The 27,644-nt window shown below is 44.6% G+C and overlaps 1 protein-coding gene across 4 annotated transcripts in view; it reads right to left on the bottom strand.

Annotated features, from left to right (window-relative positions):
• Window positions 1–12,198: 12,198 nt before the first annotated feature.
• The window catches only part of PRRX1 (paired related homeobox 1), an 82,637-nt gene continuing 67,191 nt past the window's right edge, over window positions 12,199–27,644 (bottom strand). The window contains exons 3-5 of one of the 4 annotated variants that reach the window (XM_081866162.1): window positions 27,299–27,480; window positions 19,184–19,255; window positions 13,278–13,416 (exon numbers count right to left, since the gene is read on the bottom strand). In XM_081866162.1, the coding sequence (XP_081722288.1) occupies window positions 19,201–19,255; window positions 27,299–27,480 (237 nt within the window). In that variant the 3' untranslated portion in view covers window positions 13,278–13,416; window positions 19,184–19,200. Of the gene's footprint in view, window positions 13,417–19,183; window positions 19,256–27,298; window positions 27,481–27,644 lie in introns of all 4 variants that reach the window. The other 3 variants (XM_081866163.1, XM_081866164.1, XM_081866161.1) reach the window with 3 other exon arrangements.

Below are 27,644 nucleotides of genomic sequence, written 5' to 3'. Positions count from 1 at the left end.
CGCTTTTCAGGCCAAGAAAGCCAACTTAAATGAAAGGGGTGTGTGTGAAGGTTTTATAGTCATATTTGCAGGGCTGGACTCGATGACCTTTGGAGTCCCTTCCAACTCTACTATTCTATGATTGTATGGTATTTTGGGAGGAGGGGATAATCCTGATGTATATTTTGCTCTAGGGGTTTGGTCAGAATTGAGCATACACATGGCAGCTGCCATGTTTTTCAGTTGTTGTCATCATGTTGTTGATTCAAAATGCTTTGGAACCCTGCTGCATCCAGTCATTTTGGAGTGAGTGAAGAAAGAAAGAAAGAAAGAAAGAAAGAAAGAAAGAAAGAAAGAAAGAAAGAAGCCACCCCAGCCACTGGTGCAAAACATAAGGGGTAAATTTTTAGCCCCCAGCCTCAGAGAAATAGCCCCCCATTTTGGAGCCTGCAAAACAGGGCTGCAATATATACCGTATTTTTCGCCCTATAGGACGCACTTTTTCCCCTCCAAAAATGAAGGGGAAATGTGTGTGCGTCCTATGGGGCAAATGCAGGCTTCGCGGACCTCTCCGCAAGCAGCGGGAGTGCTCCGGCTGCTTGCGGAGAGTTGCCTGCGTGCTGAAGCCTGTGCGCGCTGAGCTCAGCGCGTCCAGGCTTCGCGGACCTCTCCGCAAGCAGCAGGAGCCAGCGCTGGGCTCCCACGGCTTGCAGAGAGCTGCCTGTTTGGGGGCTGGGGTTGGGGGAAGCTCGGGCGGGCCTCCCCCACCCCAGCCCCGCGCCTGGGGGGGGGGAATAATTTTTTTCCCTTTATTTCCCCCCAAAAAAACTAGGTGCGCCTTATGGGACGGTGCGTCCTATAGGGCGAAAAAAACGGTATGTTGGCAATTGTAGCACAACCGTCATATTACAAAGACATTCTGTTCTTGCACCATTGTGACCCCAAGCCAGCAAAACCAGGGGAGGGGCTGAAATTCATATTTATGTTAATTAACCGTCCAGTTTGTTTGCTGCTGGCTTCTCAATTTGGGGTGTGTGTGGTTTTTAGGGTGTGTGTGTTTGTTTGTTTTTGGCATGGGCCATTCCCAACATATGTGATAGAAGTTTCTATAAAACTTTAACATCATGGCTGTGCCCAGGATTCTGTAAATTTCTCCCAGGTTAAACTTATCCATGCCTTGTGGCTAGGCATTGGGAGCGAAAGTGTGCAGCAGCTGTGTACAAGAAAGGCCCAAATGGTTTTTTCTCTGTTCCAAAGCAGGTTGGAGAGGAAGCACTTTGCACTGGGGAAGGGGGGAGGAAGATGTTAACCCTTCCCTTGTCCACTCGAAGTGTTTTTCACACACACTTACACTCCCACCAGTGTCCTGGACTCTCTCACCTCTCCCCCCCCCCCTCGCTCCAATGCAAATCACGCTCTCCCATGGGCTGCATTCCAGGTATGGGATGTAATAATTTTAAAATGCATTGCTTTTCCTTCTTCTGGAATGTTTTCCCTCTTGTATTCCAAACAAAGTACCCTTCCAGTTCATTCCAGCAATAGATTTGATGAAGGATGTAGAGGCTGCAGCCCCGCCTATTCCTTCTTCCTTGTCAAACAATTGCCTTTCACACTCCGCTTTTCTCTCTGGTGAGAAGAAACGGAGCCTTTTGCAAATTCCTTCATGAAAGTGTTAGCTGAAAGCTTCTGCAGTCGCAGCAGCGAAAGGGAAATAGCTCAGGCTTTGATGTAAATGTCTGAAATGTCTGATGACAGAACAGATTGACCAAAAGTATTTCTTTCAACAATAAACTGTAGGAGCTTAGAAAAAACTATACATTTTAGAAGTATACCATCGCAACCTTTGGACACAAGGAACCTGTTGCAGATGTTGTCTGAATAACTCCAAATGACTTCCACTTGGAGCACTAGAAACTAAAAGTCACGTGCCACAAATGCCTATGATTTTCCATTCCCAAACTAAAAATGACTGCTGTGGACGAGTGTCCCAAACAAACTACAAATCTGTGAATAGTTTGCACAGATCACAGGGCAGGGAAAGGATTGGTGAGTGAGACGCTGAGCAGTGAAGGTAGGCCTGTGGTTTTTAAAATAGGGAATAATGTACAAGCGAGACAACCATGCCTTTGATGTACAACACATATTCATAAGAAATTAGGAAATGACTTCACGATTTAATTCATATGTATTTATTTCATAAAAATTACACACCACTTGACTGTAAAACAACTCAAAGCAGTTTACAAAAGACAAAACAGTAAAATCAAGGGGGGGAATCACAAGCCTACTTTAAAGCATACAGAAGTTAAAATACTAAAATGGATTAAAATTACCTCAACTATCTAAACATCTTAGCGGGCTTGTCTGAAAAGGAATGTTTTTGGCAGGTGCTGAAAGAGTACCATGAAGAGGCCCGCTGGATCTCCACAGACAGGGAGTTCCAAAGTGCAGGCGCTGCCACACCAAGTAATCGAGTTATGACAATGTGGAACAGGTCTTATGTGGCACCTGTAGCAGTGCCAATTTCGACAATCAAAGCAGTCAAGAGTGTGGGATGAGACCCATGAGAGGCAGTCAAGTACAACATTCCTTGTAATGCTAGAAAAGACATGTGAGGGAATGTTTGGTCCAGCCAGTCAAAAACTTCCTGTTCCTCCTCGCTGGAGCATCCTTCCTTTTGCATGTGGGCGTGACCTAACCTGTTCAGGTAACAAAAGGACGAGTCACACAGCTCACCTCTCTTTTTGACTTCCTTCTTCGTTTGACCAGCTTTTAGCTAGGACTGCTCTGCTAGCTCTTAGCTAGCAGAAGCACTGGGATTATTTCCCCATATGGGGTAGATCCACATGTACATATTTGTAACTAAGTCTGCCTTCAGGAATTCAATTGTGAACTGATGTGAGTAAACTTCTTTTATTGACTTTGAATAAGATTGTTGTGTCTTTATTCTTTTAAGAGGGATTCAAGGGAACTTACCAGAAATGTACAATTCAATCTGAGACAGATTGAATTGTATAATAGTGAGAGGCTCACACGAGCCTGCAACCAGGTATCTGCTGTGCATATAAAAAGGGGGAATGTCACTCTGCTACATAAAGGAACTTGCTAGCACAAGTTAGGAAGGATATTAATAAACGGTATATGCTCTCCTGTCTCCATGAACATTCCCACAAAGCGGGTACAAGTTGGGTGAGACGATCTTGCAGGCAAACTGGACCCAAGTTGTTAATGGCTTTGTACAAATAGTAATACCTTGAGCCTGGTCTGGTAGCAAATCAGTGCAGATCTCTGAACCCAGGGATGGGCCTACTGTACCCACATGTTTTTCAACATTAAGGAAGGGTATGGAATGGTTTTCATAACACAGATGGACACATGACGTCCTAAATCTAAAAGCATTGGAGCAGTCCTTGCACTCAGCTACACAGGTCCATTTATAATGTTATAAATGCGTTATAAAAATGTGACACCAGATAGCACTGTAGAGCAGCAAACTGAAGTCAATGAAAATTTCTATTGGGAGCTGTATTTTTATAGTGTTTTCTTTCATGGTTTTTTTTTATAGATCCTTGTGTAGATCCTTGTTGAAGCTGATGTGACAACACTGGAAAACCAAACACCACAGGCAAAAATATAATAAAGGCAGAGAGTTATGGTGGAGCAGTCCATGGACATAAATGGAAGCGTTCCACACATTTCTACCAGAAATGTTCTGTAAAAGACAAGCTAAGATTCTTGAGATGCTTTGTTCCATATCAGGGGAGGGGGGGGGGATGCACTTGGTTCACATTAAGCCAGCCAACTGCCCTGAGGATAGAGGATCATCCTCTAAATGTGTTGTAAAATAAAAGCCGATAAAATGCTTTTGTGCAGTAAGAGGACAGGACTCGATATGGCAGTCAAAGTTTCTTTTCATATTATGGCTTAGAGCTCTCCTGATGTGCTCCAGAGAGCAGCACTACTTCAGCCTAGCAGAGAATGTGCTCAGGAACTCAGCCAAGGTGGTAATTGGCAGTTTGGCAACATCTCAACATCTCCAGAACATGCTGAAGCAACGCTAGAGCCACATTTTGTTTCCTAATCTCCATTTGTATAAATGTCCTACACTTTTCCATTGGCCCCAGAGGTGAGGACAGATATACAGGCCCAGAGACCGGGGTTAGTTAAAAAATACACCCACCCCAGAGTCTCAAGTAGATGCCAAACCATGGCGCCTGGAATGGTTTCAGCCTCCTCCTTCCATTTCCCCCAAAAGCTTCTTCTCTTCTTCATTTCAACTCAGAGGCAACAAAGCCAACAGGAGAACAAACAAGTCTCTTTGTCACGCTAGGCTGTGCCTATTATGTCCTGTGATTTTGGGTCCTGAACATAATTGATCCCCAACTAAGAGGGGGTTCACGCATCTGATCTCTGAGCACCCTCCTCTTCATGCTTTGTAAAGTCACAGTTTGGAGTCATTTTTTAGTGAAGATTTTAGAAGGAATGTACATACAGTGGTACCTCGGGTTAAGAACTTAATTCGTTCTGGAGGTCCGTTCTTAACCTGAAACTGTTCTTAACCTGAAGCACCACTTTAGCTAATGGGGCCTCCTGCTGCCGCTGCCCCGCCGGAGCATGATTTCTGTTCTCAACCTGAAGCAAAGTTCTTAACCCGAGATACTATTTCTGGGTTATTTCTGAAGCGTCTGTAACCTGAAGCATCTGTAACCTGAGGTACCACTGTATATGATTCCCATTAAGTTTATACTCTGCCTATTTGAATGATACTAATCAGCTTTGTCATATTGCTCTCTCCTGCAGCCCCAGAAGACATTTAGGATACATACTGAACACCAGTTTTATATTGATTCATCACCCTTTGGCTTAGCCCCATATATTTTTTTTAATTTTAATATAAAAAAGGGAAGGGAAAGAAAGTAGATGGGGAGATTTTATAACAAGCAAACTCCAAATCTGCACTCAAGATAAATTAAAACAAATAACCATTCAAGGACTGATCGTGTGTTACAAACTATGCCAGAATGAGTGATACTTGATGGTGGAATCTGCTCTCCAGAGAGGGAGCTTTTCATTACTGGGACTTGTAATTTAACAGGCGTGGGAACGTTATGCTGCGGCCTGGTCTGCCCCAAGGGGGTGGGGTGTCCCGTTTTGCCGCTTGAGGTGAAACGGGAAGTTCCACCGTACCCCACCACCAGAGATGTGGTGTGGACGCCGGTGCTGATTTCTGGTAAGAAGGCTGGGGTCTTCAGTCCTCGCAGCTGCTTCACTGGGGCAAAACTTACTGGGAAGAGGTGCTGGAGTTACAAGGCCTGCACTGGTTTGGTTGTTTTGAACGAAGAGTTAACTTCACTGGCACCATGTTTTTATCGCTGATCTACACTTGACTCCAGCTCCTGACCCTCCAACCAAATGAAAATCCATTTTCAATTTAGGACAGAGGAGAAGTAATCTCCTGATGTGGAGAAAATGAGGCATTCGCTGTGTGCTCACTCAGCGTTTATCTCCACTTTCCAAACTTCATATTTCCATGCCAGGGCTTGGATTTTTAGGACAATTTACAGGAGGCTCCTCTCCAACAGCAACAGGAAGGCAAGAAGAATTTGGCATCGTCCCTCGCTTATCTTGGAGGCTGTCTGTGCTCACACAATGCGGTCACCCCGCCCCAGTTCACACATGCAGGGGGTTGAAAATGGGGTTGTGCCTTAGAGTCAGATCCAGATCAAATCCTGCCTTGGTGCTTCACAAAGCAGGTCAGTTCAGTTTGGACTGCTTTGGAAAACATCCACTTTTAGACTCAGCTCTACAGTAGAACTGTGCTCTGGAAAATCTGAGGCTTTGTACATCTCCTGTTAACGTACATGGGAAAACGAAGAAATGGCTCTATGACTTATAAATTTCCAGAAGGAATTACATGGAATCTGCAGGCATCATGTGCCCCGGTGGGTGAATGAAGGCTGCCAAATTTCAGAGAGACAGGTGCAAGGAAGGCTGTTAACATTGTTTGTGTGGGAGAGGAGATATTGTTTAATAATATCCTTCCTAACATGCATTAGCAAGTCCCTTTACTTAGCAGAGTGCATTCCCCTTTTAAACACACAGTGGTTAGCTTGTTGCAAGCTCGTTTAAGCTTCTCAATATAGGATTCCTGGTAATCCCCTTTTCTCCCCCTTAAAAAGATTAGACACTGCACCATCTTGTGTAAAGTATTATAAAAGACGTTTACTCACACATTCAGTTCACGGATGGATCCCTGAAGACAGACTTAGGTTACAAAGTATATACACATGGAACTGCCCCATATGGAGGTTAGTTCCAGTGACTGCAGACAGGCAGTCACTGCTGCTCACACGGCGAAAGCAAAATGGAGAAGAGAGAGAGAGTGGCGCCTGCCTTGCCCCTTTTGCCACCTGGGCAGGTAAGGTCACGCCCACCTCTAGTCACATGCAGAGGAAGTTTGTCCCAGCTCAGGAGGAAACAGGAAGTTTTCTACTGACTGGAGCAAACATCCCCTTTCATGTCCACTCTAGGAATGTTGTACTTGACTGATATCTATGTGTCACATCCCACAGTTTGTTTGTTTGTTCACTTATTTGCCTCATAAACTTTATGTATCACTTGAGTGTAGCCCTTTGGTCACCTGAACAGTCCAGGTTAGAGCTTAGTAAACAGAACACATTGCTGTGCCTTGAACAGCCATTTGATCTGCAAGAATTACCATATTTTTTGCTCTATAAGACTCACTTTTTCCCTCCTAAAAAGTAAGGGGAAATGTGTGTGTGTCTTATGGAGCGAATGCAGGCTGCGCAGCTATCCCAGAAGCCAGAACAGCAAGAGGGATTGCTGCTTTCACTGCGCAGCGATCCCTCTTGCTGTTCTGGCTTCTGAGATTCAGAATATATTTTTTCTTGTTTTCCTCCTCCCCAAACTAGGTGCGTCTTGTGGTCTGGTGTGTCTTATAGAGCGAAAAATACGGTAACAGCTGATGTGATGTTTGCCTTGATTTTATGGAAAGCTTCTCCGATTGATTTGTGCATCTCATGTGGCTACTAAGAGTGGACCATGCAGGGTTTATTTTCCTGGTCAGCTGGCAATTCTGCTGCCAAGTAATGTTGACCATGGGTTGACAGATCTCCAGAGGCTCAAACACTGAGAGGGTGGAGACTGGCAAGACAGGAGTGATGCCGAGAGATACTTGATGAGGGCAGAAGATGGTACAGGACCAATCAGAGGAAGAGCTTAGCTTTGCCTGCTGCCTTGGGGGCTGAGCCTGATGGTCATAGGCTGGTAGGAAATCAAATAGCAGGAAGCCAAGCAGAAAATACCCTGCGCCCCTACATTCTGACCTTGAGCTGTTACTTCTTCCTCTGGAAATCCCAAAAACAATGATGCTGAAACCCTGAACGCCTAGTCATTAGTCACCTTTTGACACCAACTGCAGGCACTTTTTATTCAGGCTTATGGGGAATAGTAATGGGAGCCATCGCTGTGAAGTTTTTACGCTGTTCATTGCATATAATGTTTTGATTCTGCTCTAGATTTTATTGCTGTAGATTTTAAGAGTCCCTCCACATTGGTGTGTTTTTTTATTGTGGGTGTATTCTTCAACATTCCTGAAAGTTGACACAATAACAGGGCATTAATGGTGGATTTATTTTGATTTGATTTGTTCTGCAATGCTTCCCCCAATACAACCCCATCATGACTGCCTAGAGGGGCTATGGCACCACAAAGGCAGGAGAAAACAGGAGAAAACAGAACATTAGTGATATAAAAAGTTACAGGATTTCAGGAGAACGTTACAGGATATGAACTGATTAGAAATTTGTGCTGGTCCCAAAACCTTTGTAGGCACATGCGTTATTAAAAGTGGGATGGCATCATGAACAAAAATCATCATGTGCATAAAAAAGGAGGGACCTTGTGCTATATTTTATGAAATGCATCTGAGGGATTGGTACTGTAAGCCTCAATGTGGTCTGGTGAAGCATAGCATAGAAATAATACTGATGCCTCTGGCCCAGGTTGACACACATTTCCTGTCCTGCCCCCACCTTTGACTCCCAGGACACGTCACCCAATAACCCATTAAGCTTTATGACATACATATTGGACCAGTTCCTCCACCCACCAGTACCAGATAGCTGTCCATGAAAGGTGAGTCTTCTTCACTTGTTGATCCTCATGCTGCTCATTCACCAACCTCTTGGTACACTGGGTCAATCATCTGGGGTTGCTGATTTTTTAATTATTATTATTTATTTTTGATATCCCGCTTTATCACTACCGTAAGGAGTCTCAACGCGGCTAACAATCTCCTTTCCCTTCCTCCCCCACAACAAACACTCTGTGGGGCTGAGAGACTTCAAAGAAGTGTGACTGACCCAAGGTCACCCAGCAGCTGCATGTGGAGGAGCGGGGAAGCAAACCCGGTTCACCAGATTACGAGTCCATTGCTCCTAACCACTACACCACACTGGCTCTCCTTTTTGATGGCATAAATATTTCCTTGCCCAGACAGGACACAAATCAGAGCCTGAGGGTCCAAGGCATAGCCATAATAGTACTTGGTGGTCTGTAGGTATCTCAAAACGTGACTCAGCAGTCTCTAGTAATGCAAGGGAACCAATAAAGGGAACCCTATAAATCCTCAGGTATGCGGGTGGTGCTGTGGTCTAAACCATTGAGCCCAGGGCTTGCCGATCAGAAGGTTGGTGGTTCAAATCACCGCGACGAAGTGAGCTCCCGTTGCTGTGTCCCACCTCCTGCCAACCTAGCAGTTCAAAAGCACGTCAAGGTGCAAGTAGATAAATAGGTACTGCTCCGGCGGGAAGATAAATGGCGTTTCCATGCGCTGCTCTGGTTTTGCCAGAAGCAGCTTAGTCATACTGGCCACATGACCCAGAAATACTGTCTGTGGAAAAACGTCAGCTCCCTCAGCCAGTAAAGCAAGATGAGCGCCGCAACCCCAGAGTTGTTCATGACTGGACTTAACTGTCAGGGGTCCTTTACCTTTACCTTTTTATAAATCCTCAACTTCTGGCCTGTTCTGGGCAATTCAGCTTTATTGACAAGAGCATGTTGCTGTCAGAACATATTTCCCGCTTACCTGTCAGAGATTAATCTACACTTCTTTGACTACTAAGTGAAACCTTAATGGGTCCTCTAGATACATGATAAATGTGGGGTCAAGGCTGATGATATCTGGCTTGTCATGCCTGAATCCTTGGGGATCTGAGGATGGGCTCAAGAGCAAACAAACAACTTTGCTGAACCAGCTCTCAACTTTTGTGGGTTCTAAACTTGACCCCTATACTACATATATTTGCTGCACACAACTTACTAAAATAATAGATAGCTCGCAGTCTTGCCATCTGTTTGCTTAATGCCTTCAGATTTCTTATAAAATTCAGATAATTGTTTATTTCCTTGACATCTGGTGGGAGGGTATTCCACAGGGCGGGTGCCAATACTAAGAAGGCCCTCTGCCTGATTCCGTGTAACCTCACTTCTCACAGTGAGGGAACTGCCAGAAGGCTCTCGGAGCTGGCCCTTCAGGTATACTGGGCTGAGGCCGTTTCCCTTGAGTGGTAAAAATGACTGTCTTAGTCATCGCAAAGCATTGGAAGACACAAGATCTACCCACTCTGGAAGAATGGCAGATGCAAGTAATGGAATATATGGAGATGGCGGAAATGACTGGCAGAATCCGAGACCAGGGAGAAGAGTAGGTGGAAGAAGATTGGAAGAAATTTAAAATTTACTTACAGAAATATTGTAAAATTTTTGAATGTTAATGGCATTGAAAGGAACTGAAGGGGTTCTAGCAACGAGGTTAAAAATAAGATTGGATGGATAATTAGACAAATTAATTGGATATGAATTTGCTGAATTAATTTTTAACAGGGATACAAAAAAGGGAGATGTGAGGAAGTCAAGAAAATAAGTGAATCAAAGATGAGAAGTAAAAAGAGGGATTTTTGTGGGGGTTTTTCTTTTTTTAAAAAATGTGTTTTTTCTTTTCTTTTTTGAAACTATATTTCTTTCGTATGTACTTTATAACTTTGTATTTTTGTGTATTCGTTTTTCTTTTTCTTGTTTGTTGTCTTTTCTAAAACTTAATAAAAATATTTATAAAAAAAAACAAAAACAAAATGACTGTCTTAAAATTTTAGAATCATAGAATTGTAAAGTTGGGAGGGATCATGAGACTTATCTAGTCCAACCCCCTGCAGTGCAGGATTTTCTTGCCCAACATGCATTCTAACCCACAACCCGGAAATTAGAGTCTCACGGTCTACTGACTGAGCATCCTTAGTGCTAGACTGGCATGTAGCTTAGTGCTCCTGTACGCATGCTCTGCCATAAGGAAATACCATGCTGGGGACATTGTGAACATCACAAACATGGGATGACCTCTACCAGGAAATCAAGTCAAGAGTAAACCAGCAGAGCAGCCCTATATGTTAATAAATGTGCTAATTGAAAGTGTAAGTGGAAAAGGAAGGCATTTCTTCCCTGGGACATCTGATGTGACCTTCAATAATAAGGAACGTGCAGTGTGACAGTGAAGATCTCTCAGGCAAGCTCCATTATAGTTGGAGTGAACTGAATGGCCCCAAAGGGGAGAGCATTTGTTTTGTCACCTTACACAGAGGGAAATTTGAGGTCCACAGAGGGACTGCAGGTGAGCAGGGGAAACGGAGGCCTGGTAGGAAAAGTCAGGAGATGCAGAAAGACAGGCAGAGTTACAGAACTGAGTAAGGCAGGGAGTCAGGGAGCAAAACCTTCTAAGAATGGGAGGGCTGATGAACCCAGAGACATCAAAACATAATCTGAGCCACTGGCTCCTTCGTCAACATATGAAACTGAGTTAGACCATCTGGTCTGGATTGTGCCGTGTGCTAATATGGGTTGAACTAGTGGCATTGATTTAAAACAAACAAACAAACCAGCTGCAGAGCAACAGAAGGAGTGGGAGAGATTGGGTGCAATGGAAGGCAATGTTCCTTTATATAACTAAAGAAGAACAGCTGATAGCTGCACCTGCCAAAATTCCCCCTTTGGAGAACCAATAGAGGTGAAAGGTGGTCGGCTGCTCTTCTCCCTTGCAGCTCATCACCCTGGAGCAGCGAATTCATTCACACCTCTTCATTCACAAGAAGCCTGTCTTTCCACCAGCAGAGGTGGAGAGGTAAGGGAGTTCCAGAAAGTTCACTATTTGCTCTGGCCCTGCCCATCCCCAGCACATGGCCCCTAGCAGATCATCCTGGAGGGAATGCAGCCACCCATAGAAAAAGGTTGCCCATAGCAAAGGATGGACTTAACTTGGAAGGTGGGTGGAATAAAAGTGGGTCTCATGTTACAAGATGGAGTGGAGGTTGGATCTGAGAAGGCTGAAGGCCTTGCACAAATGTGTCTTCCTTCCTGGTCCTTAAGAAGATCCTTCCTTGAAACAGATGCAAAAAAGGGACTCAGCCTGGGGGTTCCTACATATAAAGCATGTTCTCGTCCACTGAACTACAGCCCTTTCATGGTGTGGAGCGATGCACTCTCAGGTAGGTAGTGAGAGCACAGCTGACCGTCTCTCCTTTCTTCTTGAGGAGGGGAATCCCCAACTCTTCAGCAATGTCCTGAAGCCATGTTCAAATATATAAAAGGATGTCACATGGAGGAGGGAGAAAGGTTGTTTTCTGCTGCTCCAGAGAAGCGGACACGGAGCAATGGTTCCAAACTACAAGAAAGAAGATTCCACCTAAACATTAGGAAGAACTTCCTGACAGTAAGAGCTGTTTGACAGTGGAATTTGCTGCCAAGGAGTGTGGTGGAGTCTCCTTCTTTGGAGGTCTTTAAGCAGAGGCTTGACAACCATATGTCAGGAGTGCTCTGATGCTGTTTCCTGCTTGGCAGGGGGTTGGACTCGATGGCCCTTGTGGTCTCTTCCAACTCTATGATTCTATGATTCTATGATTCCTCACCTCCATCCAGGGCGAATATTCTTCCAAAACAGGCCTAAAAGGATGGGAGTCCCAATGGTCAGGGTCCTTGGGTAGAAGAAAAGTATCTGTTGATAGGAGCATGAGGGGTTCTTGGGGAGAGAGGGACAGCCTGCAGAACGCCCTGCTATGTTTTGCAGTTTGGTGCATGACCACTTACAACCAGAATGCTCTCTCATTTCATTTTATTTTGTTTAATAAAAAAAAAGAAAACTCACAAAGCTTGCATGTATATTTTATATATATAAATATATACAGTATATATAAATCAAATGATTCTGGACAACACTGTTGAATGTGGCGAGAAACAGAAGTAGCAAGAAAGTTACGTGGGGCCACAATCCAACAGAGGTGCACACATTTAAGCCCACTGAAATCCAGGGATGCAAGCATGTGTAACTCTGTGCCAGATTAGGCTTCCAATTTTTAAACAGAAAACTAATTCCCATGGACAGCACCTGCAAATCTGGACTCTGCTCTTCTTTGGGTTTTCCAAGAAGCTGGAAGCATACACAGGCTTTTGAGTGCCTCAAGTGCACACACTTACATTCTCATAAAATGAGTTCTGTGTGACTTGAAAACTTGCATATTCCTACATCTGTAAAAATGGGTTCAAAATAACATACTTTCATATCTGGCATTTTTAAATCTCCTGCAACCAACATAACAGTATCAAACAGACTGTGGCAGAACAAACGGTGACACAGACACACAGACACACACACTTCTAAATCAAGGTTGGCCTCAAATTACTAACAAGAAGAAGTAAAGAAGAAAAATAATTTCCAGGCAATGGATATAAAGACTTGAACAAGAAGGCACCCAGGTGTGTGCTGGCAGTCACAACTTTAAATGTGATCCACTATTGCTTTAGAGTGATGGAAGTGATGATGAACAATGGGGTCTTTGGTTCCAGAAATCCATTTTTTTCCCCAGAAGGCCTATGAACAAAAGGGGTGAGTGGCTGGCACAGAAACTAATGGTCCATGGGTCAGGTGGGGGAAGGAAATGGATAAGTTTAAGTGCAGTCATAAGCCTTGCATCCTTCACTGAAGAAGCTCGTACTATATTGAGCTACAACAGACTTGCTGGTACTTTAAGTGGCAATATTTTCCAGGAGAGAGAAGAGTCACCTTCGAAGCTATTTCCTTTGAATTTGGATCCTGCTGTTATTCCCAATACTGAGTCCTAGTTTGGGCTGACTGGCTTTCTGGGCATGGACAAATTGCCAAGCAAGATGGCGGCCCTTTGACCTGTTGCTTTCCTTTCGGCAACGGGGGCCACACTCCTCTGTTGTCTCTAATTCACTGTTGGCACCTGGTTCCTCTGTAAACTGTATTCCTTTGCCTTCAGTCTCAGGTTAGCAATGCTGTTGGCCATATTCATGCCCTGAGCAGGGCTGGCATTGGTACAGGAGGCAGAATAAGAAGCCATGGCACTGCTGGAAGAAGAAGAAGGGGGGGGGAGAGAGAGAGAGAAAGACATCAGAATATGGCCTTTGTAAGCCACCAGGTTGCATTAGATGTCTTCAGGTAAAGGAAAATGCACAGCTAGCCTGATCTTGTAACTTTTAACTGCAGTTTGAATTTTCAGCAGGCCCAGCTTTGTGATGCAAATAGTCATAGATTAAGCTACCGTATTTTTCGCTCCATAAGACGCACTTTTCCCCTCTTAAAATCTAAGGGGAAATGTCTGTGCATCTTATGGAGCGAATGTGTGGTTCCTGGGGCTTGGGGGGGACCCGGGCTTCCCCCCCCAGCCCCACAAGCCCTGGGGAGGCTTTGCGTGGCTATCCCTGGCTTTTGCGGGAGGTGGGGGAAGGGACAGAGCGAGCCTCTCTCACTTCCCCCACCTCCCGCAAAAGCTCCCAAGAGCCGCGCTCCCTTTAAAGAGCCGTGCGGAGTGTGTAGCTCATGGGGGCTTTTCCCTGAGGAGGGAGAAGCCTGCAAGTGCCGCACACACACTCCACGCGGCTCATGAAAGGGAGCGCTGAGCAGAGCCTGGGATGCATACAGGCTCCGCTCAGCACTCCCTTTAAATAATATTTTTTTCTTGAATCCCCCCCCCAAAAAGGAGGTGCGCCTTATGGTCAGGTGCGCCTTATGGAGCGAAAAAATATGAAAGGCTAAAGACCAGGGGCAGGTGGAAACGTTTGCAGATACTTGGCGATTGTATCTGCCAATATTTGCAAAGCTTGGAGCGGGCTCATGATTTGAAGCATGGAAAGCAACCCTGGAAAAAAGTAAATATGGTTTCTGGGACACTTTACACACACACACACACACACACACACACACACACAACTTTTCACCATGTCTCGGTCTCAAGGCAACTACCTGAGAGCAGGAATAACTGAAGTGGTCCTCTACAGGTGTGGTGGACTATAGCTTCTATCATCCCTGGACCCTGGACCATTGGCCCTGTTGTCTGGGGCTGAAGGGAGTTGGGGTTCAAAGCATTTGGAGGGTGGGTGCCACATTGACAACCTCTGTTTGAGAAGGTGGGGATTTCAGGAAGCGGGCTTCATATACTGGGCCTCTATCTTTCTGTGTTGGATAGTCAGACCAGTGTGGGCTAGAATGGGACCGGTCACTTACAGGTGTGAGGCTGAGATTTGGGAGCATGGAGGAGCACACTACCTGGGCACACCTGGAATGAGAGCTGTCGGGCAGCTTCTGTCTTCACTTGCTGAATATAAGGGCAGCGAAGTTGATTAATCTCTTTTAAGGGCTCTCTGATGCCATTGCTAGGGCAACAGTAGGAACAGCACAACTCCTGAACAGGTAGGATGTAATTTAAATAACTACTGGGGGGAGGGGGGAGATATCACTGAACCTAAACAACTGCCACTCCTTAGACTCAGTGACAGCCTTCTTCTCCCACAACACACTTCCATGTGGTAAGGAAATGCATATTGTTATAAGAGTTGAGATGTTCCTGCTGCACATTCAGAAGGATGACACGGGGTCATCTCTCTTGGGTCTGCCTGATTTGGGAATACACAATACAGATGGTAGACTCTTCTTCCTTGAAAGCTTTTAAGCTGAGGTTTGATGGCTATCTGACAGGGATGTTCTAGTTGAGATTCCTGAGTTGCAAGGAGCTGGACTACGTGACTCTTGTGTCGGGATTCACAGAATGCTGTGTGAGATAGTAAGTCTGCAGGCTTGAGTTTGCTAGCTGATGCAACGGGCTGATGCAGTCAGCCTGCAATACTTTCTATGGAAGTGCTGGGTCAGAAAGACTCAGCAGTAATGTGCTGTCAGTTGATTGGCTGTCATCGGTTTAAAGGGGAAACCTATCCAGCAGTAAATGGGTGGTACAGAGGAGTGTGGTCAGAGAGATAGAAAGGTCTTCCTATTTGCCTTAAGGTGCAGCCAGGTACTCTGTTTGACTGTATGAACTGCTCATGTATTATAGCCTGTAGATTATTGTATATACAGTGGTGCATCGCAAGACGAAATTAATCCGTTTTGCAAGTCTCTTCGTCTAGCGGTTTTTTCGTCTTGCGAAGCAAGCCCATTAGCGGCTTAGCAGCTTAGCGGCTATTGGCTAAGCGGCTATTAGCGGCTTAGCGGCTTAGAAAAGGGGGGGGAAGGGGAAAAAACTCGCAAGACTCGCAAGACGTTTTCATCTTGCGAAGCAAGCCCATAGGGAAATTCGTCTTGCGAAGCACCTCAAAAGACGGAAAACTCTTTCGTCTAGCGAGTTTTTCGTCTTGCGAGGCATTAGTCTTACGGGGCACCACTGTACCGTATTTTTCGCTCTATAAGACGCACCAGACCACAAGACGCACCTAGTTTTGGGAGGAGGAAAACAAGAAAAAAATATTCTGAATCTCCGAAACCAGAACAGCAAGAGGGATCGCTGCGCAGTGAAAGCAGCAATCCCTCTTGCTGTTCTGGCTTCTGGGATAGCTGCGCAGCCTGCATTTGCTCCATAAGATGCACACACATTTCCCCTTACTTTTAGGAGGGAAAAAGTGAGTGTTATAGAGCAAAAAATATGGTATTTGTGTATATATAGCTCACAATAAATATACTGCACTGAAGAACCTGGAACTCTGAGTAGTTCTGCTAAAGTGCCACAGAGAATTCGCGACAGGGTTGCGGGGTCCCTTTTAACTGTACAGTTCTATGACTCTATGTTCCACTGTTGTGTGTTGACATTGAAAATCAAGTTCTAAAGCAAAGCTTTAGTAGAGGTAATCTATCAATCAAAGAGAACAGAAGTTGCAAGTAAGTCACTGCGGAGTCCATAGATACTTACGGACTGCATTGTTTAATTCCCCCTCCCTTGCTGATTCTGTTGCTATTATTTACTTTCTTTATTAAATTCAAAGTATGTCATGGAATCTTTCAAAACAACACTTTTAAAAATGAAAGGATCAAGCCACTAACAACAACAACAACAAAATTAAACCAAGCACTAAGTATCACCTTTAAGCATGGGCACTGATTATAGTCATACCTTGGAAGTCGAACGGACTCCATTCCAGAATGTTCAAAATGTTCCAAAATGTTCCAAAACCAAAGTGTTTTCCAAAATATCACTGTGTGGCTTCTGATTGGCTGCAGGAAGGTCCTGCAGCCAATCGGAAGCTGTGGAAGCCCCGTTGGACGTTCGGCTTCCAAAAATAGTTCGCAAACTGGAACAGTCACTTCTGGGTTTGCGACATTCGGAGGCCCAAACATTCGGGAACTAAGCTGTTCAACTTCCAAGGTACGACTGTACTAGGAAAATCGCTTCTTTCAGTTTGTACATGGAGTTTGGCTAAGTATTCTTCAAAATAGCCCTATTATTCAAATTTTATAGATCAGATAAGATGAGAAATGATTATTTGCACCTGGCTATTATAAGACAGGAAGACAGATATCACATATTAGTAATATTCAGAGTTTCACTCAAGCACCTGCATGTTAATGCATAGTTTTTTAGAGCACCCCCACCTGCTTAAAAAAAAAAGTTAAGAAGGTGGGAGTTACATTCTTGGCTCTAGGACAGGCACCCCCAAACTGCAGCCCTCCAGATGTTTTAGCCTACAACTCCCATGATCCCTAGCTAACAGGACCAGTGGTCAGAGATGATGGGAATTGTAGTCCAAAACATATGGAGGGCCAAAGCTTGGAGATGCCTGCTCTAGATCTTTCCCAATAAATTTATATCTACAGTGCATTTAGCCAGGGTAGCCCAAAGGAACAGGTGAGAGTTGATGAATTTGGGGTGATATCAAACACGGTTGATGAGGATATAGAGAGATTGTCCACATGGCAACAATCTGCAATTTGGATTAATGATGTAATAAAACATTTAGAACTAAATTGGAAGGTATTGGAAAAAGCAGGTGTCTTCCTTTTCTCCTGGAGCAGCCTTCATCAATGTTCTGCAAAGTGTACAGACCCATAATTGCTGTCTTCAAATGTGTGGATTGGTATGTGTTACAAATCAACACTCGCTGCAAAGTTGGAGATGAACTAGGTGTGCACATCAGCTCTGTGCAGGTGTTGGAAGATAATTGTCTTATAACTGGATATCTGGTGGTGTTTCTAGAGTCCTCTATATTTTAGACCAGGAATGAGGAATCTGTGCTTCCCCCCCCCCCATGTTTTTGGACTCTGGTTCCCATCATCCCTGACCATTGTCCATGATGACTGGGGCTGATGGGAGCTGGAATCAAACAATTTCAGAAGCAGTGCTTTTTTCTGGGGGGACGCATACCTCTAAACATTTTGTGAATCTTTGTACTTTTGTCCATTTACTGTATTTATTTTTCCCAATTTGAACTATAAAATGGTGATTTTCTTGAGTCAAAATGAGAGCACCCCTAAACATTTTTTTTTAAAGAAAAAAGCACTGATCAGAAGGGTCTAAGGTTTGCCACCCCTGTTTTGGATGGTAGAAGGTTCCGATGGTATCTATGAACCAGAACTCAATCAGAAGTCCCTTCCCCTTGCTCATTGCAAAACTGTTTTTGGAATACACAACCTCTTTGGGTAAGAGTGGCCATTAAGCTGTGATGCTTTCTGAAGCCAATATGGAGCTGGGCTACACATTCATAATATAATCATTCAGTTGCTCTCCTCTGAATTCCACAATGACTGGCAAGTTGAACATGTCAGCTGTCTCCATTTTGAAAAGCACAGAGTCTTGAACTAATATAAAACTTCTATTGCCTGTTTGTTCTGTGATGACTCAAACACATGGAAAAGAATCTTAACTCCACAAGTGTCTTAAAATATTCTGGGAAGGCTTCAGTAACTGAGTAGCATTTTGCAAGGCTGAATTTAGGCAGCCATCATTGGAGGGAAGGGTTTTGATACAGAACGCTTTGACTGCCACCGCTGCCATAATCCTTTCATATTCCACAAAGCAGGGGAATCAAAGTACAAAGAGGTGAAGGCTGCTTCTACAAAGTTCTCAGAAAACTGAGCTAAGCCTACTGCCATTGACCTAGATAGGAACTTTGACGCAGTCTAAGGACAAAACAAAATAAAAAAATTCCTTCCAGTAGCACCTTAAAGACCAACAGTCTTTAAGGTGCTACTGACTGTTGAACCAGAGTCCAACAGTCTTTAAGGTTGGTCTTTAAGGTGCTACTGGAAGGAATTTTTTTATTTTGTTTTGACCATGGCAGACCAACACGGCAGTCTAAGGACTCGGCTAGATTGGTTTTATATGCATTGTATATGCATATACACCACCAGATGGCACTGTGGAGTCTTGTCTTTCCCTACTGGATTCCCCTGTATGAGTTTACAATGCTTTTAACTGAATCACTTCTTTGACATGTCTAGATCCAGCCTAAGAGACTAGCAATTTGTAACGTAAACTGGAGTTGATGTCTTCACATACATGCATGAAGGACCTAACTAGTGAGTTAGAAGCTTGCTGGTGGTCCGGGAAGGGCAAGGGGGGAATCGTTCACTAAACCCACCCTCGGGGGTCATTTTATTAGGCTTTTTCCTGCTTTTATCATTATTGTGCGCTCTGTTGCGGTGACTTCATTGGAGGCTAAGGCAAAGAGGAGGTAAGCTTGAGGCTTCTGTTACACACTCCTCTTTTGTATCTCCTCATCCTGTCTAGCACCTGACAGAGTTGAGAGACCCTACAAAATTGGCCTGGGAGTGGAGTTGGCACCCTTTTCCCAGAAGAACTCCAGGCGACTATGGACAGCCCCACAACCATGACACTTCTGCCCAGAAAGTTACCTTTGTAGAGTCTTCGCTTAGAATCCATTAGGGACCCCCTCGTGCAAACAACATCTTAGGAGGGATGAGGAGCTATTTTAGAAAGTGTGAAAGGAGGGAGAAATAATAAGGCAAGTGAGTTCATCAGATACCTTGTACTTGAGGGCTCACCCACCGTGACATTAAGGTGCCCTTGCAAGATGGTGGCACAGTCCAATGGCATTAAAGTATGATGATGTCACCCACCACTTCTCAGTAGGACTTGGGAGCAGCCAAGATGGCACTCTTTAGATGTTGTTTCCCACCATCCTTGACTATTGACCATGCTGGCTGGGGAGGGTGGGAGTTTGGTATCCAGGAACTTCTGGGGGGGCACCAAGTTGGCTATTCCTGGTCTAGCAAGAGAGTGTTGGAACTATATGTGTTATGTACTGAGTTGAATAGGATCCAAAATGCAGCAGTCTAGAACAATAGGATTCAGAATGCAGCAGTCTGATTGGTCCACAGGAGCCACCCTGTCCAGCTCCAGGTGGAAGTGAATCCGCAACCTGATTGGCCTACAGGAGAATCCTGGAATTAGCCAATCACGTGGGGCCCATTGTGTAAATAATGTATATAAAGCAGACAGTCTGGGGGGACTTCCATTCCTCCTCACCACTATGAGCTGAATAAAGAGCATGAAATCCACTCTTGACTCCGAGTACCGTATTTTTCGCCCCATAGGGCGCACCAGCCCATAGGGCGCACCTAGTTTTTTTGGGGGGGGAATAAAGGGGGGGAAAATATTTTTTCCCTAGGCACGGGGCTGGGGTGGGGGAAGCCCGAGCTTCCCCTGACCCCAGCCCCCAGAACAGGCTGCTATCCGCAAGCCTAGGGAGCCCAGCGGGAAGTCGTGCCGGTCTCCCCAGGCTTCCAGATAGCTGCCCGAAGCCTGGAGAGCAAGAGGGGTCAGTGCGCACCGACCCCTCTCGCTCTCCAGGCTTCAGTGAAAGCCTGCATTCGCCCCATAGGACACACACACATTTCCCCTTCATTTTTGGAGGGGGAAAAGTGCATCCGATGGGGCGAAAAATACGGTATATTTCAATATGGGAGGGAGGTACTGAACTGGGGCTCTGCAGAGGGCAGACTTTAAATGAATTGGCCGTGCTTCTCTCTTGGCCCAAATTAAGGCCAGGGCCGTTTCACACCAGCTTGCTGTCAAGGGCTTCAGAGTTAGGACGTAGCTTGTTGAAAATAAGCAAAAGTGAGCGAAATCAACATAGCACACAGGAGCCTTTTGCTAGCAGAAGCAATGCGGAGAGCTGACAACAATTTAAATGAAATCAGATGAGTCTGTTTGAGCTCAATGACTGTTGAGTCATTCTTTCACTCCGTAATGCTAAGCAGGTCCCCAAGGCTTCTTCACTAGGAGCACATGAGGCCCTGCAGCCCAGGGCCTCCCTTTGTTACTGACCCTGGTCACTTTTTCCTACATCAGCCCAAAGGTGGATGGAGGGCTCCTGTAACTGCCATTGAACATCAACAGAAACCCTACGATCCACTGTTCTTTCCAACACACAAGCTAAGCCACTAGCAAGTGGAAGTGAGAAGCTGAGAGGCACAAAGGGAGAGCTTCTCTGAAGTCTCTTGTTGTGGTTTGCACTTAGAAGAAGGAGGTTATTTGACTGTCTTGGCTCATACAGAAGTGATGAGATGGAGCCAATATCGATGGCTTTTCGGTCATTGCTCAGCTCTAATTATGGCCTCTCTCAGATATGAGTTGCTCACCAGGGTGGTGTCTCTTTTGTAAAATGGCTATTCACTATCTTACTACAGTGGTGCCTCGCAAGATGAAATTAATCCGTTCCGTGAGGCTCTTCGTATAGCGGTTTTTTCGTCTTGCGAAGCAAGCCCATTGACAGCTTAGCAGATTAGTGCTATTAGCAGTTTAGCGGCTTTTAGTGGATCAGCTGATAAGCGGCTTAGCGGCTTAGGAAAATGGGGGGAAAGGGGAAAAACCCTGCAGGAACTCGCAAGACATTTCGTCTTGCGAAGCAAGCCCATAGGGAAAATCGTTTTGCGACGCGCCTCAAAAAACGGAAAACCCTTTCGTCTAGCGGGTTTTCCGTCTTGCAAGGCGTTTGTCTTGCGGGGCACCACTGTATATAATATACAACATTATAAAGATCCTTGTGAAACATCCTGCCTGAATTTAGCTGCGGGGAAAATATTGTTACATCAAATGAGTGTATCTTTTTGCTCTTGGACCAGGAAAATTAGGTTACCTTGTGTCTTTCTCTATTCGTGTTGGCTGCCAGGAAATTAAAGGCCAAATTTGAGGCTCAACTCTGGATGTTTTTTATCTTTGCTATGGCTTACAGCTAAACAAATGAAATAACTACTACTATTAATGGTAACACTTCCTACATCAAATGAGTGTATCTTTTTGCTCTTGGACCAGGAAAATTAGGTTACCTTGTGTCTTTCTCTATTCGTGTTGGCTGCCATGAAATTAAAGGCCAAATTTGAGGCTCAACTCTGGATGTTTTTTATCTTTGCTATGGCTTACAGCTAAACAAATGAAATAACTACTACTATTAATGGTAACACTTCCTAAACTGCCCAACTCCAGCCACTCTCGCAGACCAGATTCTGGTCTGTGTGGACCATTGCTTGACTCATTAGAACATCCTTACATCCTAAGTCAAAAGCTACTATTCATATATTGAAGATATCCCCATCCTCTTTGACCTCAGTACCCCAAATTGTACAACACTCCTGATCACAGCCTAGGACCCTCGTACCTACGGGACTGCCTCTCCCGGTATGCCCCATGGAGGACCTTAAGGTCCATAAATAGCAACACCCTAATGGTCCCGGGCCCTAAAGAAGTTAGATTAGCTTCAACCAGAGCCAGGGCCTTTTCAACACTGGCTCCGGCCTGGTGGAATGCTCTGTCTCATGAGACCAGGGCCCTGCGGGATCTGATTTCTTTCCGCAGGGCCTATAGGACAGAGTTGTTCCGCCTGGCCTTTGGCTTGGAGCCAATTTGATTCCCTCCCCCTCTTTCTTTTTTCCTTTCTCCTCCTGTGAAGAGGCTGAATTTTAATATTTTAATGTTTGAATATTTTAATGTTGTATTTTAATCTTGTTTTAAGTTGTATTCATTCAATTTGTTTTTATTATTGCTTGTTAGCCGCCCTGAGGCCTGGGGAGGGCGGGGTATAAATAAAAATTATTATTATTATTATTATTATTATTATTATTATTATTATTATTAGACATCACAGGGCTATTGTAAGGATAACTTGTGTTGGGGTATTGTTAAGGGTTTTGGTTGTGGGGCAGTTGTTGCTGCTGTTGATGTCAATTTTTTGCAGCTTTGTTTTGGATCTTATTATTTATATGAAAATTGTTTTATTTGGTTGTGTACTTTTTGATGTTTTGTTTATGAATACTTTGGTTATGCTTGTAGTTATGTAATTTTTTAATACATTGCAAGCTGCCTTGAACATGGTTTTTACTTTGGAAAGGCAGCAACAACAACAACAAAAATTGATTGGTTGGCTTGCAAAGTCCTTTGTATACTAAAAATATTATAGAAGTGAAAATGTGGTTTTACATCAAGTAGATGGTGGACTCATTGCCTCGTTTTCTAATGGAATTGCAAGAAGCCAGATTGGATAGAAAGCCTCCGTCTGCTTAGTTCCACAGAGCTTTGCTCCTATGCTTGAGACATCTGTAAATGGCTAGGGGGAAAGTTTCATATCTTGCAGCACAACTTGTGTCTCCTTCCCTCTCCCTCTTGCCTATGTTGTGAGGTCCCTAGGAGTCCATCATGCTGGTTTAGATCAGGCATAGGCAAACTCTGGCCCTCCAGATGTTTGGGACTACAATTCCCATCATCCCTGACCGATGGTCCTGTTAGCTAGGGATGATGGGAATTGTAGTCCCAAACATCTGGAGGGCCGGAGTGTGCCTATGCCTGGTTTAGATCAAGCTTATACATGTGATGTCTATGCATACGAAATATCTCTGGGAACTGGTGTACTGAACTTGAGTTTCAATGGTTCAGGGTACTTCTTTGAAGAGGAGTAGCCATTAAGTTTACAATGCCCTCAAAATAAACCATGTATTTCAAAGAGGCTGGTACAGGAGAACTGGTTTCTTTTTCTTTTTAAACATTTGGATCCTGTCATTCTCCAGTATAGAATACAAGAATAAATCTATGTGGACCTTTAGCCAGTCACCCATTCCGGCACTGACAACAGCCCTGCTTCGCTTCTGCAAGACAGTGGAACCCAATGAATTTAAGCCCTCTGTTTGATTGGCCCAGCCAATGCAACTTTAGGAACACATGCCTTGTCTTTCCCCATTCTTGCTGGAAATAAAAAAAAAAAAAAAGGTAATTACGTACCAAGCAAAAGCTTTTGATTTCCCACACGGTCCACATTTGTTATGTTTCACTCAATTGTACAGGGTTTTGCCAAGAGAGTTTCCCACAAGTTTTGCGCAATTTTCCCATTGACTTTTTTGTGTGTTGTTTTTTTGGAAGAAATCAGAAAAAGTATTTCAAAGGATGACCTACAATGGTGGCTGCCAGTGATGTGGGAGGAAAAAACAACAATGCTTAAGCCTGGGAACAATCTTCCTTTTGGCATGGGTTGCCCATTGCAGTGGACATAGGGAATTTGCTTATAATTTGGCAGTAATTAAAGGAGATTGTCAGATACAAATATGATATTGATGCTGGGACCAAAAGAAAGAAGGAGCCGTTTTGGAAAAAAATATGTTGATGTGAAATGAAAGATTGTGCTCCCCATCTTTGCAATTTGCCAAGGGTTGTTGTAAAAGTACTGAGAAACCGATTCTTAGAGTGTGCTCCAACTGGCTAAACTCATTTACCCTCAGCAATGTTGGCACATAGCTAAATGTTTTTAAGTGATTTATTGGTTTATCTTTTTTTGTAAACCACTTTGAGGTATTCTACAATCAAGTGGCATATAAATTTTATGAAACCAATAAATCAATCTGATTGGCGGTGTTTGATTCAAGTTTTGAACTTCCATTCCCACTCTCTACAAGCTGCTTTTCCCACACTGAGTTAACCTCTACACGGCCATTATCACCAGTTACCCCTCCTCTTGTTCCTCATCACATCTACCACCGATTGCTCGCTAGCTCAATGCAGCCAGATGATCATGAACTACAACTCCCATAATCCCTCACCAGTGGCCATGCTCACTAGGGAGGATGGGAGTTGTAGTCCAACAACATCTAGGACTCAAAACATTTAGAAAGGCTGAGCTAGAGAGTCAACAGCCAGCCAGACCATGATGTGATCCCCTGATTCTGCTTCTCACCACCACTGTCGTCTGGGCCAGAGCAAATGGCGGGTGAACAAGCAAGCAAGCTCCAAAGGTCCAGGAAGCTCTTGCCTGTGGCCCCCAGCAGATACTCAACCATGCCACCCTTTGACAGCAGCTCTGCTGATCGTCTACAGGGCAATGTGGTCTAGTCTTGCCCAGGATGAAATTCCTAACTGGCTGGGATGAATTGAGGATGGATAAAATTGTGGGAATCTTCAGGGAGGCAAAAGAGGGTATATTGTTTATTAATATCCTTCCTAACTTGGCACTAGGAAGTTCCTTTACTTAGCCGAGTTTCACATTCCACTTTTAAACACATAGCGGGTAGCTGGTTGCAGGCTTGTGTATGCCTCTCGTTATTAGGTTCCTGGTAAGTTCCCTTATATCCCTCTTAAAAGAATAAACATGCCACCATCTTGTGTAAAGTATATAAAAGTAGTTTGCTCACATTCTCTTCACAGTTGGATCCCTGAAGACAGACTTAGTTACAAAGTATATACATGTGGAGCTATCCCATATGGGGATAATTCCGGTGTCCTCTATTGGCTGAAACCCAATAGAGAGCATCTCTAGATAAGAGCTGCTTCAACGACAGAGGAAGTCAGAAAGAGAGAGGGTGCTGCGTACCTTGTCCCCTTTGTTACCTGGACAGGTAAGGTCACATGCAAAGGAAGTATGTCCCAGCCAGGAGGAAACAGAAAGTTTTCAACTGGCTGGACCAAAAATTTTCCTGCATGTCCACTCTAGGAAAACAAGGAATGTTGTACTTGACTGCTACTTACGTATCACATCCCACAAAAACAGGGAAATGGCTGCCAAAGCAGCAATGGGGAAATGAGTGGCTATGAACAGCATTCCAAATTCTCCCCGCCCCCCCCCAAAGGTAGGACCAGGTGTTTTTCAGAAGATGGCCCCCCATTTCCCCCAAACCACTACTTCTAGAGGGGCCGGAAATAAAATATGGAGAATGTATCTTAGTATATGGCAAAGTGACACTCATAGGAGGTTATATATGTGAATAAATGTTTTTCAGCCCCTGTTATTCATCTCTAGCAGCTTCACCCTCCTCCCCTTGGTGGCTCCAGTGTCTGAGGTGAAAGGCGGGATTAGCCACCTTTCCACTCTCTCCTGGATGGTAGACGCTTGACTTTGTCTCAGATGGGATTCACTGAAAACATACCTGTCCATTTTGGCTTCCCTCCATTTCTCATTTTTCCAACATTACATTTCTGCACTGATTTGTGATATACGTTTTTAACAAGTCCTCACAAACCATCGGCATTTTAGCACACATTTCTCCCAATATTCACGACTCGTTCCTAGTATTTCCCAATATAATGTGTTTTTGTTCATTCTTTTCCCAAATACATGCATTTTTATGCATAAAGGTAAAGGAACCCCTGACCATTAGGTCCAGTTGTGGCCGACTCTGGGGTTGCGGCGCTCATCTCGCTTTATTGGCTGAAGGAGCCGGCGTACAGCTTCCGGGTCATGTGGCCAGCATGACTAAGCCGCTTCCGGCGAACCAGAGCAACGCACAGAAACGCCATTTACCTTCCCGCCGGAGCAGTACCTATTTATCTACTTGCACTGTGTGCTTTTGAACTGCTAGGTTGGCAGGAGCTGGGACCGAGCAATGGGAACCCACCCCATTGCGGGGATTCGAACTGCCAGCCTTCTGATCGGCAAGTCCTAGGCTCTGTGGTTTAACCCACAGCGCCACCTATTTTGTATACTTTTTTCTAGAATTGCACTTCAAAATTCAGATAAGTACAAATTTTGAAGGATAGCTGTGATTTCGGTTCACATGTTAGTTTGGGACGTGTGAATTAGATTGCACTGAAGTGTGGACTGAACCTGCACGACCCTATTCTTTGTTTGTTCTCTTTTTCTGTGTGTGTGTGAGAGAGAGTGAGTCATGATGAAGTATGATCCTTTCTGAAGAAAAAGTCTCATCATCAGGAATGTGTTTATTTCATCCACAAGTAGTAAGAATGGATTAAAACAAAGTCATTTACTTAAGCAAATGCACATCATGTCAAGTATTCCGCCTGAAGCTCCAGCTCTGCCACCATCTTGTCTCTGCCTTCTTGGTTTTCCAGAAAAGGCTACCAAGGCTCCTTAGAACCACATTTCTTCAGGGGTGATTCTTTCACATGCACAGAACAGATTTGGTATCTAGGATACCATCTTTTTCTAGCTGCCCCAGCTGTATTGGGTTGCTTTGTTTTGAAGAAATGCATTTCCTGATGCTTTAACCACCAACAACCCAGCCCTCCGGATATAACTAATCTACAAACATATGCTGCGTTGAAGCTAGTTTGTTAGCCATGACTTTCTCCAAAGAATCCTGGGAATTGTAGTTTGGCGAGGGTGCCGAGAAGTCTGTCAAAGATCCACCTTCCCCCTTCCCCATGCACATACAGAGAACAACGTCCCAGGGCTCCCTGGAGAGAGAAGGAATGGTTTGTACACCAGGTTGACAATGCAATCCTATTCACACTTCAAGAAGTAAGTCCAACTGTCTTAAATAGGGCTTACTCCTGTGAGCAAGCATGGATAGGATTGCAACTTTGGTGTGTCCCTGTGTCTGCATTGCCTACTTGCTCACAAGAGTCAAGGAGATCAGATCTAAATTGTTCCGAATAGTTTTCTTCTGAATAGATGAGAGGCAGTGGAGAGTCTTGGCTCAGGCCTTCGTTCCATTCCCTTTCCTCCCCAGAGGAAACCGGCCGGACATGGCAAGAGAAAAACTGGCAGTGTAATATGGATGTGTTAGGGTCACCTGTAAGGAGAGGCAGTCCCCCAGGAGAGATAGTCGGTGGGCCTTGGAGCAGGTCGTGGTACAATCGGCTGCTCCACTGCGGTCACATCTCCAGAGTAGGACTTGAGGAGGGATGCGTTCTTGTTGGCCAGCATGGCTCTCTCATTCCTGCGAAACTTTGCCCGTCTGTTTTGAAACCACACCTAAGACAGGAGGACAAACAGAGCAGTGTCAGCACCACAGTCAGTGTCAAGTGGCAGAGGGACCCGACCCCCAAGGCAGGTTGCCAGGAACGGAGAAGACAAGGAAAAGTCCTTACTGTTATGTACTGAAGTTCTCACCCTGGGCCAGCAGGGGGATACTGTAG

This window comes from Podarcis erhardii, assembly GCF_964252035.2.
Source record: "Podarcis erhardii genome assembly, chromosome: 6".
Classification (NCBI taxonomy): Eukaryota; Metazoa; Chordata; class Lepidosauria; order Squamata; family Lacertidae; genus Podarcis; species Podarcis erhardii.
Note: the sequence above shows the minus strand (reverse complement) of the source record. Positions and strands in the feature narration are given on the sequence as shown.